This window comes from Notamacropus eugenii, chromosome 4 (genome assembly GCF_028372415.1).
Source record: "Notamacropus eugenii isolate mMacEug1 chromosome 4, mMacEug1.pri_v2, whole genome shotgun sequence".
Lineage (NCBI taxonomy): Eukaryota > Metazoa > Chordata > Mammalia > Diprotodontia > Macropodidae > Notamacropus > Notamacropus eugenii.
Window position 1 is genome coordinate 16,364,510 of NC_092875.1, and position 21,511 is coordinate 16,386,020.

The window sequence follows — 21,511 nt, forward strand, 5'->3', positions numbered from 1 at the left end:
GACTCTCAAAGCTGGGAGCACAAAACCCAGCACTCTTTCTTCGAAGACTCTCAAAAGTATCCTTCATTGCTCTGTCTCTAAACATTTGGATGCGCTTAAAATTTTGAAGTGCAAGAACTTGAAATATAGCAAATAAAAACCCACTGATAAGCACCAATTTCACAAGTTTAGGCACAAAATGAAGCATTTGGGAAGAGGATGGGCAACGGAATCAAGACTCAAAAGATTTTTTTAATGATCTTTGATAACTAGGTGGATAAAGAGAAAAAAATAGAAAAAGATGGAATTTCCCCTTGGGGCAAAATCACCCCAATCCAATCTTTTTACCAGAATTCTAAAGAGCTTCCCAGGCTAAATGAGGAGCACTGGTCTAGATCAGTTTTTACCGGGTCCGTCAATCCCCAATGGATACATTTCAGTTTCAGGGGTTTTGTGAACATGGGTGAGAAAAAAAAAGTGTATGTGTGGTTCAATATTACTGGCCTCCTTTATAATGCCTATGCATTGTTTTACGCATTTCAAAACAATATTCTGCAAAGAGGTCTCTAGACTTTCCCAGATGACCAGAAGGGAGAGGGAACTCCAGGGCTAGACCGGCTCCAAGGTCCATTCCAGGTCCAACAATAAAATCAAGCAAACAAAAGGAGAAGAGGAGGACAGGAGCCCCAGCAGATCTCTTTAACTGGGGGTGTTTGTGTGTGCGGCTAGTTGTCTCCCTCCCCCAATGTTGTCATTATCCTTTGTAAAGCAGATACAATGGTGTTGGACACCTCTCTGGCGCGTCAGAGAGTGCATCTTCCCAGGGGATGAGACAAAGCGTTGTTTGGTCACACCCCAAGAGTTACCTTGTTGGAGGATAGGAGGGCGGCGCGGTGACTGGCTGCATGGGATAGCTGCCGGGCACCTGTGGGTAACTGTAGTTGCTCTGTCCATATCCTAGGCTGGGTTGGCTGTAGCCTGCTGTACTAGATTGAGGCTGACTAGTCTCAGCAGGCTTGCTACCATCCTGGGGTCTAAAAGGAGAAATACCCAAGTAAGAAGCCGCCCTTTGGATGGGCGTACTTGACTATAAACCCCTAAGCACTCTCCAGTTATGAGCAGCACACATCCTTAGAACAATCTTGGAAATAAGAAGGCTCCTAAGAGCCAGTTTATAAATGCTTCTGCTGAAAGGGAACATAAAGGAGAGGGAGGGCAATATTCCCAAATGGATCTGATTCAGTCACATTACCCTGTCCCCTAACATAAAGGTAGTTAAGTTTGCTAGGCTGGGGAGGGAGGTGGTTTGGAGGGGAGAGGACTTCTTTTCAGCTAGAGAAGTGACGGTGGGGAAAAAGGGGGATTTCACAAGTTTTCAGTTAGGTTAATGTTTATGCAAGTCCAAAGTTTGGCATATCCTAATGTAACAAAAGCGTTGGAGTGTATTTTTTAAAAAATGGCTTTCTATCTCCATTATCTGAAATTAGGATGAGTGTATACAGATACAAATTTGTTGACGGTCATCTAAACTTGCCTCAAGTGCACCTCACAGCATTACCATTGTGGGCCAGGCTGTCTCTCCCCAGATCCTTCTAGAGCAGTCATGGAAACAGGCAGTTGTTTACCAGCCAAGGACACACAAAATAAAATGAATCAAGTGAAGGTGGCCCATCTTTCACAAGGGCTAAGTGATCCAAATCCTGGAAAGGCCAGCACTTTCTATTGGCTCTTCATTAAGCCCTGAAACTAGCCTTTTGCTAGGGATGTGGTAGAATGAGGTCAAACTATCGAAGTCAGGACTGACAAGCAGATGGCAGGACTGAGAGGTGATTTGAAATGCTGGCCTGTCTGGGCTCAGAGCACGACCCTGAGACTTCTCCAGAGGGTCAAGAGATCATTCCACTATTCCCAGTACAAGGGGAAGGGTCTCCACAAGAAGAGGAAGACAGGAGGTGTGGGGTGGAAAAAAAGAGCTGGCTTTTGTTTCGATGGCTGTTTTAAAAAGTATCAGGAATGAGAAACTATGAAGGTAGACAGCAACAAAGAAGGAAATGAGGCAGCATAATTAATCTCATTACAATTCAAACTCCAGATATAGGGAGGATACACTCTTGGTTGGAGTGAGGCATCTGGCTTCAAAGCTTTTACTGAAATGAGAAAGTACACTGAAAAATGGCCCATTACAAATTGCCTGAAATGTTTAAGTCAAGTGAAATGGGGTGCCATAGGTCACCAGTCAGATACTTGAAGTGGTTCCTAGGGAGACCCAGCTCTAATAAACAACTGGCTCATGCTGCTGCAATGTGAACCACTATTATGACCCCCTGATTGGTCCTGATTACTCACTGTGTGTTTCAGAAGTAATTTCACCAGTCTTTGCCCGAGCTAATTTCTTACCTCTACAGCAGACAATAAGTCTAGGTTACAAGTCGATCTCTCCTTTATTCCCTACAAGCTTTTCTTTCAATTCAGTTTTACTTCCTTCAACGCTGTAGCAGCCACCAAGTACACTGGCTAAAGTAAAGACCTTCAATCCTCTGTTAAGCAACAAGTAATACTGTTTACCCACTGCTAACCAGGCACAGGAGATTGGAATCGTTTCCCCTACTGTTCAATCCACACTATGGTACCCAGCTGATGCCACATCTGACTTTGGGTCTCTAGCATTTAGGCCCATCTATAATTGTGGAGGAAACTTTTAGCTGCCAAGTCTAAAGACAAATGGAGGTAGCAGTATGGCCTTCTGAACCCGACAGATGTAGTGTTCAGACAGCTGGGTCACATGGTACTACCACTACCCCTGTTGCACAGTTAGCAGTTTTCAGAAAAGAGAAAACCACATTACATTGGTCGGTGAAACCAAACTTAGGTTAAAAGTACAATTTTACCAGTCATCCCACTGTGAGAAAAATGAAACAGACTCTTCTTCTAGGTTCCAGTTCATGTATTTGGGTAAACCGAATCAGTACCCCACTCCCCCAAAGTCCCTCACCGCTGAGGACAGATCCTAGCTCACAAGCATTACACAATTTAGTCATCCAATGGCACATGTGTTATGTTCTTTGAAGCTAGACTTGGAAAAGTCCTTGGAGTAAGCACAGGGCTTAGTGATTTCTTCTATTGTTAATACCCCTGAGGGATTCAATTCTCACAACATATGAATGGGAGACTACTTCTCTAAAAGAAAAGTCACATGCTCGGTTAAAATTTCCATGGAATTAACCAATATGTCTATCTCTAACCCCCAAAGCACACAATATTCTAGAAGTCTGACACTGGTGCTTTATAGAGAGACTAGCAAGTAAGCATGTCATTACCTTGCAGGTGCGGCAGTTGCTGGCTGCTGCCCGTAGGTAGGGTAAGCAGGCTGGGTGCCATATGCAGACTGTGCTGCGTAGGACGCCTGGGTGGTCGTAACGGTAGCAGTGGTGGTATCATAGGCCCCTGTCCCATATCCTTGGACAGGCTGACTGTAAGCTTGAGGTGCAGTTGGTGTAGTATAACCTGGAACAAACAGCATTCAACTCAGACTTGTAGAATCCCTAGAGAAGGATAGCTGTTGAGCTCATGTGGCACAGCAGAAAGGACAAGAAGACTTTGGGCATATGACTTTGGGAATTGGCCCCATGGTCTCTTAAGAAAGCTGCCTGCTCTAAAATTATGATCAATGACCTACAATGTACCTGGTGAATGAGTTACTAAAGCAAGTTACTAAAGCAGAGGTCAATTTCTAAGTGCCCAAGCTTTAATGTTTACAATGTCACTTGGGTAAAACATCATGTACTACAAAAAATGACCACAAAAAAAGCAGACAGCTCACTAACTAAAACACACAAGGATCCTGGGTAGTGTATGGTTTTCAGTCCAAAGTTCTGAAGTCTTCTCCTAAAACTATTTCTAGAGAAAAATGATTTTTTTTAAAGACTACTCTCTGTAGTGACGATACATGAAAAGTCTAGCAGTTCTCTAGGTATCATTTCTAAATGACAACAGTCTGCTTGTTTTAACCTTTTCTGTACTTGGCAAAGTAGTCACTAACATTTTTCTTAATTACTGAGTTATTATAAAACAAATGAAACACTGACATCCTTAAGAATGTTAAGCCTAGGGAAAAAGGCAAAGTAACAGTGCATTTTCAAGCACTTACAGAGAAAAGAAACACAAAATGCAAGTGGGCCATCAGGTCAAACACACATAATTGTAATAATGTTTCATTTTAAACTGCTTTTCTTAAATTCTAGCACTGACAAATAGCTGGAAATTCCAGAGAGCAATTATTTTCCACCCTCAAATATTAAAGAGCTAAAGAAACCGATTTAAGTTAAACATTATAAAAACTGTGATTTGGATTTCAGCTCCTGTGACCAAAAAAGAAAAAAATCTAGAAAAAGCGGAGAGGTTAACTCAAGTCTGAAGAATGATGGACAGAAAACTGGGCAACAGGAGAACATAACCGGATGTTGAGGGCACTAAAGGTAAGAGCATTCCACAAGGAAATCTGATTAAGATCCTAAATAAGAATTTGAAATCTAGAAACACAACACTGATGGCAAATAGGTATCTTCAAAAAAAACGTGTCTGAGATTCCAGACTAAGTTTAATTAACTATTCTTCTCAACTACCAAGATTCAAGTTTTTCTCTGCTGCTCACTTAGGACTCACTTCTCTGAGGCTGCTCTAATTCAGTACTTCCCAGTCATGGAGTCAAGAAAGCTCACCTCACTGGTGATGTTCTACACAAGTCCTGTCTCCAGCTTCAGCCTCTGTGCCTTCAGTTACCTCTACCCTAGGTGCTCTCACTGTTCTCAAAAACCAGTTCTTCTCTGAATGGGTTTGCTGCCAAGTGCTCTGCAGCCCCTGACCCACTAACAGCCCTCGAATGCCACTCCTGCTAGGTCCTTCACACCCACAATCTGTTCTCCAACCACACAATAATTCCCTCTGAGATGCAGGTTGTTCAGTGGCAACATATTTTTTGGAAAAAGGTAGGTAGGTACAAAGCCATGAGGTCTCCACAAAGGTGGTAAGTTAGTAACAATCAATTTATCAGGTCTATGGTCTTCAAGAATACTAAATCAAATCATACCAAGTCCAAACTGATTTCATTTTAACCAGAACACAATTCCTCTTATCCTGTCACTCCTAGAGATCTATTCCTACTCACCATGACAAGCCTTCTACAAAATTTATAAGGAAAACAAGTTAGAGAAATGTCATTTTACCAGAGATTAATTTATCACCTCAAAGTGCACAGCAGCAATTAGTGCCTTATTTTGTTCAACGATTATAGTAAAAGACTAAGGTAATTAATCATCTTTATTAATCTTAAAAAACTGAGCAAAATGATTACAGAAATAGAAATGGCAAAGACTAACAAGCCGAAAAGACTGTGAGGGAAAGGAGCATAAGGGACATTAACACAGAACGATCGAACCAAGGTTATTAATCTCATCTAGTTAGGAAAACCTGGACTTTTACTTTCCATGAAAATCCTCTTTCAGTGCCTTGCAGAAACAAGCCTGGTCTTCTCAAACTAGAAAGGTTTGGATTATGAATCTAGCAACAGACTGTGCAAGCCCCCTCCATCAGTCTGGAGGGCCTGCCGCCACAAAGAGGGCACTCAGAAGGTGTAGAGTGGGCTTATATTCTCTACCAACACAGAATAGTCACTAGAGGAAATCAAAAATCCTGGATCTTTTTTTTTTTAACCCTCTGGCAAATGTATTCAAAGAGTCTTCTTCTTTTTATCCTTTAAATTATTTCATACATTTTATTTTTTCCCCAATTACACGTTAAAACAATTTTAATAATCTTTTTAAAAGTTTTGAGTTCCAAATTCCACGCCTCCCCCTGCCAGACGATAAGCAATCAGATATGGGTTATATATGTACAATCACATAAAACATTTCCATATTAGTCGTTCTGTGCAAGAAAACTTCAATAAAAAAGGAAGAAAAAAATAAAAATAGCATGCTTCAGTCTGTATCCAAACAGTATCAAGTTATTTCTCTGCAGATGGACAGCAGGCTTCATCCTCTGGGATTGTCTTTTATCACTGTATTGCAGAGAATAGCTAAGTCGTTCAGTTCACCGTTCTCCTGATTCTTCTCATGTTTTGCACCAGTTCTAAGTCTCTCCGAGCTTTTTCTGACATTATCCTGCTCATCATTTTTATAGAGCAGTAATATTCCACCACAATCATATACCACAGCTTGTTCAGCCATTCCCCAACTGATGGGCATACCTCTGATTTCCAATTCTTAGCCACCACAAAAAGAGCTGCTAGAAATTTTTGTAAAATAGTCCTTTTCACGTAAATTAATTTACTTATTTAGGCCATACCACTTAAACTATCAGATAATTATTTTCTAGAGCTGGGTAAAATAATACCAACATTCATCTGGAAGAACAAAAGGTCCAGAATATCAAAGGGACTAATGAAAAGAAATGCTAGGGAAGGTGGCCTAGTGCTACCAGATCTCAAATTGTACTATAAAGCAGCAATTATCAAAACCACTTGGTACTGGCTAAGAAACAGAAGGGTAGACAAGTGGAATACACTTGGCACTCAAGACACAGTAGGCAAGGAATACAGCAACCTCCTGTTTGATAAACCCAAGGACCCCAGCTTCTGGGAAAACTGGATAACAGTGTGGCAGAAACTAGGCATAGACCCATGCCTGATACCCTACAGAAGAATAAAGTCCAAATGGGTACACGATCTAGGTATAAAGATTGATACCATGGACAAACTGGAGGAGCAAGGAATAGTGTATTTATCAGATTTATGGAGAAGGAAAGAATCTTTTACTAAAGAAGAGATAGAAAGCATTATGAAATGCAAGATGGATAATTTTGATTACATTAAACTGAAAAGTTTTTGCACAACCAAACCCAATGCAACCAAAATTCAAAGGGATGTAGTAAATTGGGAAAGAATTTTTACAGCTAATCTTGGGGATAAACGCCTTATTTCTAGAATATATAGAGAACTAACTCAAATGTACAACTATACAAGTCATTCCCCAATTGATAAATGGTCAAAGGATATGAACAGGCAATTTTCAGAGGAAAAAATTAAAGATATCTATAATCATATGAAAAAATGCTCTAAATCACTTTTCATTAGAGAGATGAAAATCAAAATAACTCTGAGGTACCATATCATGCCTATTAGATTGGCAAACATGACAGAACAGGAAAATGATAAATGTTGGCGAGGATGTGGAACACTAATTCGTTGTTGGTGGAGCTGTGAGCTCATCCAACCATTCTGGAGAGCGGTTTGGAACTATGCCCAAAGGGCTACAAAAATGTGCATACCCTTTGACCCAGAAATATCGCCACTAGGACTTATCCCAAGAGATCATAAAAATGGGAAAGGGTCCCACATGTACAAAAATATTTACAGTGGCCTCTTTGTAGTTGCCAAAAACTGGAAATCAAGGGGATGCCCATCAATTGGGGAATGGCTGAATAAATTATGATATATGAATATAATAGAGTACTATTGCATCATAAGAAATGATGAACAAGAAGACTTCAGAGAAGCCTGGAAGGACTTATATGATCTGATGCTGAACGAAAGGAACAGAACCAGGAGAACTTTGTGTGCACAGCAACAACCACAGTATGCGAGAGTTTTTTTCTGGTAGACTTGGAACTTTGTAATAACACAAAAACTTAAAAAAAAAAAATTCCCAATGGTTTTCTAAGGCAAAATGCCTTCCACACTCAGAGAAAGAACCATGGAATTCATTCGCAGAATGTAGCAGATCATGTTTGTGTGTGTGTGTGTGTGTGTGTATTATGTTTTGATTTGTTATATGATTTCTTCCATTTATTTTAGTTCGTCTACACAGCATGACTATAGTGAAAACGTATTCAATAGGAAAGTATACGTAGATCCTATATAGAATTGTATGCCGTCTTGAGGTGGGGGTGAGGGCGGTAAAAATCTAAGTTTTATGGTAGTGATTGCAGAACATTAAAATAAATAAATAATTAAAATAGTTCTTTTCCCTTTTTTGGGCAGGGGGTGTCTCTGGTATTAGACCCAGCAGTGGTACTATGGGATCAAAGGGCATGATGCTGGATCTTTCAAAAAGGTATCCAATCTTCCTTTCCCCCAGTTGTTTAGTCTCATTCTAACAGACTCTAACAGGCAGCAAGCATGAGCATTCTCATCTGTATTTCAGAAAATGGAGAAATTTAACATCACTATAAAGACATTCAGGTTTCTCACAAATCATGGTTCATTAGACAAAATAATAGATTAAAATGGTGAGAAAATCTGTCAAAAAACTTGTAACCATGAGAATTATTTACATCAAAAAAATCTTAGAATTATTAAACAGCTTGCCTAAAATCAGTTCAAATAGTCCAGTATCTTTTTGTGATTCAGAAGAAAGGACTGAGAAGAGTCATGGAGTTAAGGGAAGGTTGCTAAATCTAAGTAGAAGCAGGATTAAAGACCAAAGGAATTTTTTAAATTTTCAGAATTTAAATTCCGAAAACCAAGCAGAAGCAACTCACTTATGCACATTCATGTCTAATTAATGTAATTCTCACCTTCTTTCCCACAACAAGTTAAGCTCATGAGCTCCATGTAGTTCTTCTATGCCTTATGATCCTGTTTCCTCAGGACCTCTCATTTCTACAGAAGACTATCACTCCAGCCTTGCCTAACCCTAACCCTAAATGCCAGGGCACACAGTCGTCCTGGTGCTCTTTTGGTACATTACAAGAGGGGCTTCAGGGCCTGTAACTGTCAACAGTACTCCTCTTAACGGTAACAGAACCTTCTTCTGAGTTATCAACTCTGTCACGTTGGGTCCAATACAATGCTCTCTAATCCCAACTGGGCCCCCAGTGCCACACAAGATTCTTGGATTGGTTTGCCATGAGTAAGGCTCTTTTCAGGGGGGCGCTGACCAATCCTCTTATAACTCCCAATCAATCATCATGAGCAGCCTCCTCTTTCCCATTCTGTACTAAATCTCTCTTTATCTCTCCCCTATTAAAGAGTCTTTGAGGTGGCTCCCCCAAATTTATTAGCTCTTTCCCCACTGTCTACACCTCACCTTTAGGAAGCCCTAGATCTGACCCCACAGTCCCTTAAGCTCAATCTCTCGCTACCAAGCTCCCTAAGACAGGAGTACACTGCATCCATTTTTCTTACCACCCATCACTTCTTGAACCTTTGCAATGTGGTTTCTGGTCCCACCATTTAACCATGAGATTTAACTGCTAGATACCACAGCCTTTTTTCAATCTCCCTAACCATCCCCTCCCCCGAAACATTTTCCCCACCTTCCCCTTCTTTTGTGACACTGCTCTCTGACTGCAGCATCAGACTGGCTCAGCTGCTACTCCCTTTCAATCAATAACTCTATCCCTTTTTCCTTAGCGATCTCCTCTGTTCCCATGTGTTTCAGTATCTCCACACTAAGGCCTCAAACTAACAGTTCTATTTGTCTCTCTTGAAATCCATTTCTTTGCCATTAGCTCCCTGTTGGCTATCCATCCTAGATGTCCCATAGGGATCTCAAACTTCTCATAACTAATAAAGAACTGATCCTGCCCATGATTTTGAGCTCTTGCCTATTTCTCTAGTGGGTACATCTAGACAGCCAGGTTCATCACCCCATCTCCCTCACCTACTATTTAATTGAATTCAAATGAACAAGAAAATATTACAGATTGACAATGTGCCAAGTACTGTGCTAGATGCTATGGAGCTAGAGAGAAACTCATAACAGCTGGTCTTCAAAGACCTCACCTTCTACTGGAGAGGTCAACAGAGAAGGGGAAAAGCACCAAACTGAGACACTGTAAATATATTTGGAGGGCGGGGGGGGGGGGGGGGGGCGGCAGGTGGAGAAGCAAGGGAAGGCTTGTCTCCAACAGTCTACCTCTCTTCTCACCACTGACACTGCTCTGATTCTAGACCAACTTTGTCACTGTTCCCCCTGGTTTTCCATCTCTGCCCTGTCCCATCCATCCTCTAGAGCACTGCACCAAAGAGTATTTCCATAGCAGATATCTGACCCTGTTACTTCTCCATTGGGAAACTCTGGGGGCTCCCCACTGCCTCATTCTGAGCCCTCAAGGCCTTCCCTAGCATCTTTACAGACTGACTTCACATTCATACAATCCCCTACAAGAACTCTTCATTCCCATCAACCTCAACTATGAGCTATTCTCCACATCTAAAGCTCCCTATTTCCAGTAAGCCTGCCCTCTTGCCTGTAATCACTGCCCTTCCTGATCCCTGTGTGCTTGCTCTCCCCCTCCCCTTTCTCTTGTCCGTATATATTTGTGCATATGTGTACATACTACACTAGTCCCTCAGATGGCTGTCTCTTTTGGGGGATTGTTCCCCTTTTTGTCTTGGTAACCTCAGAGCCTGGTACAGGGCTAAGCACACAGAAAGTGCTTAAGAAAACATCAACTGGATAAACATATAGGAAGTCTAGATAAAGACCCAAAGGGGGGTAAAAGCAAATCTAACTTTTTCCATTCATATTCAAATAACACTTGGTTTCAAATTAAGAACTTCAAGTGCTCAGAGTGCTAGGAAATGTATCCCATCCTAATTCTTCCCCCAATTGCAACAATCATTGGGGAAAATTTGTAGTGAATGTTTTCAAGGTTAATCAGCTACACACCAATGAGCATATTACAAAGTATTCTTCTTTTAACAACAGGACAATATAATCTACAATCAGATGAGTTTCTTCCCCCAGAATCTTTTATACCCAAAGAAACAGTGCTGGACTGTATGGATTTTGAAGTTAAATCACTAAGAATTTTATGGATTTAAGTACCTTGTACACAGAACACAAAAGAGGAGCCAGAAATGTTAGCTCAAAACGGAGCAGAATCAAATACCATGTACCACACATTTTCATTTATTCCACTTTTAACCCAAACATATCAAGATATAATTTGTTCTCCACTATGCCCAAAGGGCTATAAAAATGTGTATACCATTTGACCCAGAAATACCACTTCTGGTTATCCCAAAGAGATCATAAAAATGGGAAAACGACTCACATGTACAAAAATATTTATAGCAGCTCTTTTTGTGGTGGACAAGAACTGGAAATCGAGGGGATACCCATCCATTGGGGAATGGCTGAACGAGTTGTGGCATATGAATATAATGGAATACTATTATAAGAAATGATGAACAGGCAGACTTCAGAAAAACCTAGACAGACTTATATGAACTGATGCGGAGTGAAATGAGTGGAGTCAGGAGAACATTATACACAGTATATGAGGACTGTTCTTGATAGGACTTTCACAGCAATGTAAGGAACTAAAACATTTCCAAAGGACTCATGATGTAAGATGTCATCTACATCCAGAGAAAGAACTATGGAGTCAGAATGCAGAACGAAATGACCATTTTCTCCTTTCTTACGTTTTGTTTTTTCTCATGGTTTTTCCCATTCATTTTAATTCTTTTATGCAACATAACTAATGTGAAAATGCGTTTAATAGGAATCTATGTGTAGAACTCACGTAAGACTGCATGTCATCTTAGGGAGGAAAGGGGAGAAAATTTGGAATTATGGAAGATTGTTGAAAACTGAAAACAAATAAATTTGGAGAAAAAAACTTAAAAAAAAAGGACATAATTTGTTCTAATTATTTATTTTTAGCTCCCCCAAACAGCCATATATATGATTAAAAGTGGACCTGAAATTAAACTCACCCAGTTGACGAAGACCAAGTTAAATGTATGTCTGGACTAGAAATCACAGACAAACAAGGACCAGGCAGAGTGGTAGTTTGATTCTCTAAACATGTCTAACCATGCAGTCTGCCCTTTAGAGAACAGAAGTCAGCTGGATAATCATCACATGAAACACCTTAGGGAAGAGGGCAGCTACTATTATATTGAAGAAAAAAAAGACAAGAAATCCCTCCCCAAATCAAACTGAAAACCCACAGGTTTGTAAATGGCACCTGAAAGCACCTTTCTCAGCTGCTGTGAGTGATGTGGTATGGTGTGGTGTGGTGTGAAGATTTTAGGGATAAATACACCAAGACACCTAGAAGGTTAATTAACATCACAGGGTTAGACAAGATGACAAAGCACTCCTCGGGCATGCAAGAATGAGCAGGCAAGTCAAACGTGCACTGGCCCCTTCTGCTGTGGAATGCACACAACACGAAGCAGAGAGGGCAGCTACTCCTTAGTGTTACTGCAGCCTTGAAACGTTCTGCAATCCAAAAGCTGTACCCAAAATGCTCTATAAAGATTCTCTTCCCTAGAATTTAACCCCCTACACTTTCCTTAGAATATTTAAATAAAAGATAAGAGAAAAAAAGCTCTCCCCAACCACCACCTAAGTTTATCAATGCCGATGTGGTCATGAAGGTGAACTGCGGTCATGAAGGTGAACGTTTACTAAGTCTTGGGCCAAGACTAAGCGATGGAGGCATCTGCCGGGTCTTACCTGTCGGAGGTTGTCCGTAAGAGGTCGCGTATGCAGTCTGCCCGTATGTTGCTGTTGTCTGAGCCTGTGTGTAGCTGACATCAGTAGGTTGCCCATAGGTTCCATAACTCTGTTGCCCATATGCCTGCCCCAAAGAGAAAGGCCGCACAGGTTAAGGGTCACTGCTCCAGTTGAGCCCCACAAGGCCCTGTTTTTAAGTTGCTGCACAGAAGGACAAAGTCCAGATGAGCTTTTCTCTAGAAAGGAGAACCACACAAGAGGCATGCACTGTCAGGTGGAACCTGAGCTCAGGGATTTAATCCACACTTTGCCATCCAGGAGAAATCTCCGAGGCAAACATGAATGAGTGCTTGTTATCCCTTACTCAATTTCTTACATTTTGGTAATCTGAGCCCCTAAAGTCAAAGGCCCTGGCACTTTCATCAGCCAAACTCCAAGCTAACTTTGAAGCAGGAAAGGAGCCTAAAAAGAGAATAATGAGGACCCAGGTGTCAGCTTGCCAGAGCTGGATCAGAAGGCAGAAGCAAATGATACAAAGAAAAGCCCCGAGAGGGAATGAAAGTTGAGTTTGAGTCCACCAGAGGATATTTCGATCACCTGGGCAGGTATCTGGTCTGAAAAGCAAAGACTCTTACAGTCATAATCACTTCAAAAAAAATGAGTGTGAACATGCAAGAGCCACTAAAATGAATCAGTTGGAAAAACACTATCTTTTGAACTAGAACATTCAATAATACTTAAAAATAGGCAAGGAATTAACTGTTCTTTTGTCTCTGAACGTTACCATTCTCACTGGCTTATTCTGAATGACCAGTTATACAAGAATTTCCAGTCAGTACATCATGGTTGTACCTAGGATAAGTTTTCATGGTGCATTATCATGAATTAATGTGATGCCACAGACATTTCAAATCTGGTGTTAGACTTTAAAAGATGGGGAGGGAAAAAGTTCTATAACATATCACCCCTGTCCTGTTTGAGGTCACTTTTATTTGTGGTTGGTTTAACAGCTCATCTTTCTTCCCAGGTCCAACAATCTATCTGACTCTACAGCACATGCTGAAGTGAATAAAATGTTAAGTCTTATACTTGAGTCTATCAACTTCACAGTATAATATGGGAGAAGCACAGCTAGAAAGTAATTCATCTGGAAAAGACAAGAAGCATGAGGGAGGGTGGGTGGTGGTGGTGGTTTGATTATAAAGTTCAGAGTCAACAGGGGGTTGTGGCAACTGAAAAACGTAATGTGCTCTTAACAACTGCTTGAAAAAAAAAAAAGCACAGCATCCCCCCACAAAAGGAGGCAATTCTGACATACTTTGCCTTGGTCAGAACAGCTGGGATTCTGGATAACATTTTCACATCTCCCCTATAGAATAACTGAGGTTTAGGTAATATTATGTAAACTATATAAAGTCCTTCACAGACTTTAAAACACTACATGTATACATGTCTGTTGTTATCACCTGGGTGCCATATTTTAGGAAGATTATCGATTAACTGAGGAGTATCCAAAAAAAGGGTGACCAGGATGATCACAGGATTCAAGACCAGAATATACAAGTATCAGCAGAAGGAAGTGGAGTTGTTTGGCTTGGGGAAGAAGGAGCCAAGATTGCCACTTTCAAATATTTGAAGGGTTGTCATGGGGAAAGATTCCCTTTCTCTCCTTGGTCCAAAAGGGCAGAACTAGAAGCCATCAGTAGAATTTGCAGAGGGTCAGGCTTCAGTTCCATGTAAAGAAAAAGTTCTCATTAATGAGAGCTGCCTTAAAGTTGAACCCCTTGGTCTGGAAGCAGAGACTGGATGACTAATTTTCAAGAATGCTGTATGGGGGAGACTCTTGGTCAGGTTCCTTCTAGTGCTCTAGGAGCTTGTGATTCTAAAGCATTATGATCCCCATTTTTCAGTCAAGGAAACCAGCTCAAAGAGAATTCTCTTACCCTTCAACAAAGGAAATCATTCCAAGGCATGTTAATGACCGTAGGGATATTACAAATCCAGGAAAAAAACTGTGTATGGTACACCTCCTGTATTTTTATCAAAATCAGTCTAAAGAAAGCTCAGATGTAAAATCAGAAGTCTGTCTGTCCAGTCTGCTGTGTTGAAACAGCTTGGTAAAAAGAATTCCAGGAGGGTTCATCTCTGTATTTTACCTTGAAGATCTAAGTATATACATAAGCGTCCAGATTACCTGGGTGGTCTGTGCGTATCCTTGAGCTGGCTGGGCTGCATAAGCACTGTAGCTGTAAAGAGAGATGGACAGCAAATACTGAATATACCAAAGGTCAAGATTCTACCATTACAGTGTGCGTGTAAGGGGGAAGGGTTTGAGAGGGACAAAATGCAAGACAATGCTGTACTGTATCTTTTTATCATCTGTGGTAATAGAGAGATGAACATTACTTACCCCTGCTGGGCTGCAGCTTGACTGTAGGTACTATAGTCTAGAGGAGAGAACGAGGAAAAGAATAGGTTAAATAAAGCAGAGGGGAGTGATGAAGACCGAAAAACAGGCAAGGAAGTGGAGTATCAGGAGGGAAATGGCAATTCTGGATGTGAGGTTCGAGCAACTAAATGATCATTTTCACATGCCACACTAAAAATGGAGACCAATTACCTGCTAAGAGGCTTTTAAAAATCAAGGTCACTAAACATTTCTTTAATTCTGAGTGAGTTACTCAATTAGATAAAACACAGTGCCAGCTCCTAAAGCCAAGGTCATGGAGTCTAACCCCTTATAGATTCCAAAGAAAAAGTGCTCTCTGAGCAGATGTCAAAATGCCTCTGGTCACAAGGGAGACCCTCAAAGCCAGGACCCTAGTAAGAACTCCCATTTAAATGGCACTCTAGGATTGCAAAGCACTTCACAAATATCTCATTTGACCTGGGAGGCATGTATTTATTTTGAGGAAACCAAGTCTGAGAGAACTGAAGTAACTGAGTTACCCCACTCCCCCTTCAAACTGCAGGTGAGGAGAGGCAGAGAGGAACAGAAAAGGCATTTCATTGGGAGTCAGAGGGCATGGATTCAAATTCTGACTCTACTGCTTCCTGCCTAAGTGACCATGTGCCAGTCTCAATTTCCTTACGCACAAATGAGGGAGTTATGACTACAGGATCTCTAAAACCCTTTCCAGCTAGGAGCCCATGACTCTGAAAGTGGTCATCAGGGGCCAGAGCACTGGGTCTAGCATCATTAAGAACCAGAGTTCAAATCTAGGCCCCAGACACTAACTTGCCTCATAACCCCAGGCAACAAGATATTTGTTAAGTGCACCAGGTTTGGCACATAGAGAGGGAAGCAGAGAGACCATAAATTTCATTCGACAAGTTTTATACCAATCTTTCATTTGTGATGTTACAGAACAGTTGTTTTTTTTTTTTGGGGGGGGGGGAGAATTTCATTTTCCCTAATAATAATAGCCTTATTTAAAACTGTAGATGATCCCCATATCCTGTGAAGCAAGTAAATATCTGGAGGAGAAATAATTTTAGAGAAAACTAAAACTAACTTTCCTGCAACTGTAAATAGGTAATTCAAGAAAAACCCTGAACAATTAGTCCGAGAATTCAGAGTGGGATATCTCACTGACAGAAAACTGTCTCACTTCTCACTAGTGGAACTTGGCTTACAAAGACCACCAATGTTAATAAGTCAATCTGCAATTCTTTTTCCAGGCTTACCAGAAGCAAAGCAGTGCAATTAGGAAAAGTAATTTCTATTGAGAAATGACTGTCCTGATGAGGTGATGAGGGGGAAAAATAGAAAGGCTAAGTTAATAAACTTTAAGTAGACTATTAAAACAAAGGTAGGAATAGGGAGCTTGATGGATTTAAAAATGAGCAAAGTATAAGAACTACTGCAAAATAGCCTGTCAAACAAAGTACTTTCCTCCACAAGCACATTTTGTTCTAAGCAGAGTACAGTCATTAAGGGCTGAAACAAAAAAAGTCCACTCTTGTAAAAGACAGATTTGTTCCTTCAAAGGTAACAGTTTTGGTCTTTGTGGATTCTAATCCATCTAAACCCTCTGTCCTTGAGTAAGAATTGTATCACAAGTTGTTCCACATCTTTCAAGTCCCTTTATCTACATAATATGTAACTTTTCATCTTTTCCCCCTATACTCCTTCAGAAACTTTGACTCCTCCTTCTCATCTGCCTAAGCTACCTACAATAGAAATCAACTTATTCGATACAATCTCAAGTATTCCCAATAACATTAACTCATTATCCTTCCTAGGGTAAACTTTCTTCCATCTGACCAAACAAAATAATCTAAAAATCAAATATTTTCACTATAGTCCCATTTAAAACTAATTACCTGATCTGTGATCTCTACATCATCAATTTGGAAATCACTACCATCTCAATTATATTTTCACAAGTGCATTTTTTTTTTGCACAAGGTTTTTTGTTTCTGTCAAAGCATTAAATTAAAAAAGCTATTGTTGAAGTCTTAAAGGATCTTAAAGAATATCATCACAATATTCACTACTTTGATAAGAAAATTTAGCAATACATACTGAAAAGTCAAGTCCCTGGCATTTAATGTAGTTTTCTCCATAGGCACAAAACATTATAAACAGAAAATGTTACACAGCTTCCACTATGGTTATGCAGTAACTATATTATATAGTAATCAAATCTACAGAGGCTTTTAGATTTGCCGTAAATATACAAACTATCTAATGTCTTCGGACAATGTGCTTTGCATAACAAGTTTAGGTGGCTAGGTGGATAAAGCACTAGGTCTCAAGTCAGGAAAACCAGGGTTCCAATTGAGCCCACCTGTGACACTGGGAAAGGCACTTAGCACCTCTCGGTCTCAGTTTCTTCTTCTGTAAAATGAGGAAAATAGCAGCATAGCACCTACCCTCTCCTTTGGAAGGGTTGTGAGGATCAAATGAGATAGTATTTGTGAAGGACTTAACATAATGTTTGAAACACAGAGGCATTATGTAAATGTTAGCCATTATTATTATTAAGTCTGAAGATAAAATAATGTCTACACAAACTACTCCAAAACTGAAAGAGAATCTCTGATGACCATCTAGTCCCAGGGTCATTAATCTGGGGTCCACATACATAGAATTTTTTTATAACTATAACTGGCTTCCTTTGTAATCCTCTATTTTATTTTCTGCATTTAAAAACTTTCTGAGAAGGGATGCAAAGTACCAGTGGGAACCATAAGAAGTTAAAAATCCAATCTCACTGTGCAGAAGACCATAAAATTGGGGGTGGGGAATGACTTCAAAGACACACCTTAATGAATGCAGTTTATTAACAACAGTAGTCAGACTAGATACATCATAAATTTTTAGTGAAGGATATCTCCCTCCTCAGGTCGAGTAGAGCAAAAACACGTTAAAGTCAACAAGTATTGACCAAGCCACTTTTAGGGACTTAGTTACCCACCCAATGCTCCTATACCGAATGAATTCAATCAAGGACAAGTATATCTTTAGATTAGCTATCAAAATCAAATACTACATGCTGCAGGAGAGAAGGAGAAGCTTTCAAAATCTACTTCCCCCCTTTCTCTAGGTTTTGGCAGGAGCAATTCCTCTTCGAAAGGCATGAAGGAGAAATGTAGGTAGAGTGCAAAGAAAAACACTTTCCCATTCTTTGTGCATTTCACACAAAGGTTTCTTTCTAGGGTCACTCCCATCTTACTTAGGTCTGTATCTAAAGACCCAGGTTTTATTGTTCAACGGAGGGATAGAAGCCAGAAGCCAGAGTGCCTCAGGGCAGTATCTAATAGGGGGCAGAGACCTAAGTAGGGTAACGTCCTCTCAGTTCCCTCCCACAACCATTAAGTTTAAGAGGCTCCAAATACCCCCAGGAAATAAAACAAATTCATGGAAAGTTGGAGGGAACAGCTAATTACATTTGAATTGGCTTATTCCTAAATGCATGAAATCCTTCACAGCAATTACATCTTAAACTAATGCATAGAGCTTAATAAGTCAACAACTTTCCTTAAGCCCAAAAGCTAGCTAAAAGATTCTCTCGTCATACACTTAATCAACCCAGGTTTTCCAACAATCCTGGAAGCCAAAAAGTACAAATATTACTTAGCCATAATTCAAGATAAGTCCTGCCTTTTGTTCTTTTTAGGTCAGAGATTCCGAATAATCCACGGAAACACCATTAAGTTGAGCTACCTAGATACATGGCTCTGGGTACCTCTACCTATCTACGAATTTGCTAATTTCAAAAAAACAAATTAGCGGAAAAGATAACGCAAAGTTCTTCTAATAACAGAAAACTGTGGAGACAGTTTACATTTCAGAGCAGATCCCTTCCAACTCCAGTCCAACAAGATTTTACCGTTGTTTCACTCTAACGCCCAGAGACGGTAGGGCCAGCGGACTCCGTCTCTCAGAACCGCCTGAAGGCCCACGAAGGCACTCCAGGGGTTCTAAAGTCACAGTCTCTCCCAAAGGCAGCACGATCCCAGCTCCCTTTCAAAATCTGGGCAAACGAACAAGTCGCTTCCCCTCGTCCAGAACTGCGAGCTCAGCACTTCCCCTTCCAGCTTACTTCTGAGAGCGTCCGCCAGCCCAGGATTAAAAGGCCCGAAGCGGCCCCTCGGGCCCCCTCCCGTCCAGACCACGGATCCCAGGAGAGCAGCCGAGAGCAGGGCAGACAAAGGCCTCGCGGACTCGTGGCTGGAGGGGCCAAGCCGCTCTAAGCCCTCCCTTCCCGGGCTCAGGGGGTCCCGCGGCGGCCGCCCCCCCAGGGCGTTCCTCGAGGGCAGGGGCTGGGCTTGGCTTACCGGCCATAGCGGCCCAGACCGGAGGGGGAGGTCTCGCCGCCTCGGCCTGCCTCAGTTTCCTCCGCTGTAACGGGCAGGTTCCGGCCGCCGCGGGGCGGCAGGTGACAGGTCCTCCGCTAACGCCCCCAGCCCCGTCCCGCCCCCGGGGAACCCCTTCGGAGGCAGCTCCCCGCCCGGAGGCGCCCTCCCACCGGCATCAGGGCGGCTCCGGGGCATCAGCGGAGCAAACGGCGCCTGCCCTCGAGGAGCGGCCACTCGCAGGGCGTGGCGGCTGCGGGTCCCGGCAGGGGCCGGCCCACGTGGCGGGAAGTGCGCGCGGGCCGCGGGGAGGCCTCTCCCGGGGACACAATGGAAGCGGCGGCGGGCGGACGACGGCGGCCCGGCCGGGCCAACGCGAACCCGGGCGCGAAGCGGCGGGAGCGGGAGCGCGCGCGCACGGCCGCCCCCCTCCCTCCCGCCGCGCGCCCCCGCCGTCGCCGCGCGCCCCCCGCCCCCGCCGCGAACGAGCCGAGGCCCCCACCCGGCCCGCTCCCCGCCCACCCGCCCGCGCGCCGGGAAGGGGGAGGGGGGCGGCGGAAGGTTCCAGAATCCCACCCGCCCGCGGCGGGGAGGGGGAGGGGGAAGGGAAGAAGGGCGAAGGTAGGCCCCAAGCCCGCCCCGCGGCCCGGCCGCGCAGCGCCGCCTCCACCCGCCGCCCCCCAGGCCCCGAGAAGACCCCCGCGGTGGCGCCCCCAACCCCGAAGGCCTCAGCTCCCTCGGCTGCCGGCACGGCGTGCCCTGGGGCCCCGGCGCCATACTCACCCGTGGACGCCATTTTCTCTCCTTCCTCCTCCTCGTTCTCTCAACGTCCGTCTCTCTCTCCCTCGGTCGCTTGCCCTCTCGGCGCCGCACTGCGCAGGCGCGGACCGCACAACCTCGGGCTCTACCACTAGGATTGGTCCGCGGGGGGGGAGGGGAAGAGGCGAAGGAGACGGAGAGAGGCGAGGGGAGGGCTTTCCGACCCAACTCTCGCCTCAGTCGGGAGGGGGTGGGGTCGGGAGGCTGGGGGCGTCTAAGTATCTCCTGAAGCGCCACGAACCGCCCCTACGAACGAGCCCTGGGGGCGGGGCGGTCACCGATCCTACTCCCCAACGGGGCATAGATTGGAAGAATGGTTCCGTCCTGGGTTTGTTAGGGACCGTCCCACAATAGTCCTCCCCGAGGAAAAACGAAGACGAGCCGGAGCGTTGGGGGAAGGGATCCTGGGGCCGTGGCACAACTGCTGACTAATCGTGGAGGGGGGAGTCTGGAGGGGGGGCCAGGTTGGGACCCGCTCCGCCAGAGGGAGAGCCACGTGGCTGGCCCGGGCTTCGATGGCACTTGGCGTATCAGTTTCCGAGTCTTGAAATGGCCGGGGGTCTTTGTACCCTTGGCTCTGGAAGTCTGGGTTTGACCCCCCAGCCTCCTGCCCCTCCAAGGGGCATCGACTCCCCCTCCCGGAGAGCTGACCTTGGGAGGGCCCAGCCCCTCCATGCCCCACTTTACAGATGAGGAAACTGAGGCCCAGAGGGGACAAGGGACTGGCCCGAGTCCGCCCAGGGGGCCCGACCCGGACAAAAGAGGAAACCCATAAGGGGACTGGCTTGTCCAGACCGTCAGTATTTGAACTCAGACCCCACCCCAAGCCTATCTCCAAATGCATGGATCCTCTGCCTGATCTGGGTTCAAAGTTTCAGCCGGTCGCCGGACCTCTTTTAGTCCAGCCCCTTCACTTTACAGTAGAGGGAGCTGAGGTCCGGAGAAGAACTCGCAGCCAGTCCATAGGATCCTCTTGGACACATACTATTCTGATCCACGCGGTACAGTGGAAAGTGTCCGACGTGAAGTCAAATCTAGGATGCTTTGTGTGACCTTGACAAATTGTCCGACCTTTCTCACCTGTAAAATGCAGGCTGGAGAATTGGATTAGATGCCTTCTGGGGTTCCTGCCAGCACTCAATTTTTAAATTTAAGTAAAATTTGATTTTTTTCAATGAACAAAAATTCGCCTTGTCTCTGTCTCCTGCCCTGTTGAAAAAGAAAACCCTTGTAACAAATTCTATTTATTCATTGTCTTTTGAGAGATGTAAGCCGTCTCCACATTTTAAAAATTGCTTTTAGCGATACCTTTTGGTTTTGCTATCACCTACATTTCCCCCCATATCTTTTGTCCTCAACCTGAGAGACATGCCTTGTAACCAAAAAAGTATATATAGATTTTTTGAAGAGGAAGAGAAAAAAAGGCAAAGCCAATC

General features: G+C 43.3%; 1 protein-coding gene across 5 annotated transcripts in view; it reads right to left on the bottom strand.

The window, feature by feature from the left end:
• Nucleotides 1-20,141, bottom strand: part of EWSR1 (EWS RNA binding protein 1) — a 30,768-nt gene extending 10,627 nt beyond the window's left edge. For 2 of the 5 annotated variants that reach the window (XM_072600048.1, XM_072600047.1), the window contains exons 1-6: nucleotides 20,040-20,136; nucleotides 14,863-14,899; nucleotides 14,647-14,698; nucleotides 12,453-12,576; nucleotides 3,297-3,483; nucleotides 846-1,013 (exon numbers count right to left, since the gene is read on the bottom strand). In XM_072600048.1, coding sequence (XP_072456149.1) covers nucleotides 846-1,013; nucleotides 3,297-3,483; nucleotides 12,453-12,576; nucleotides 14,647-14,698; nucleotides 14,863-14,899; nucleotides 20,040-20,052 — 581 coding nt within the window. In that variant the 5' untranslated portion in view covers nucleotides 20,053-20,136. Of the gene's footprint in view, nucleotides 1-845; nucleotides 1,014-3,296; nucleotides 3,484-12,452; nucleotides 12,577-14,646; nucleotides 14,699-14,862; nucleotides 14,900-19,238; nucleotides 19,643-20,039 lie in introns of those variants that run through there. The other 3 variants (XR_011965256.1, XM_072600049.1, XM_072600050.1) reach the window with 3 other exon arrangements.
• Nucleotides 20,142-21,511: the final 1,370 nt, after the last annotated feature.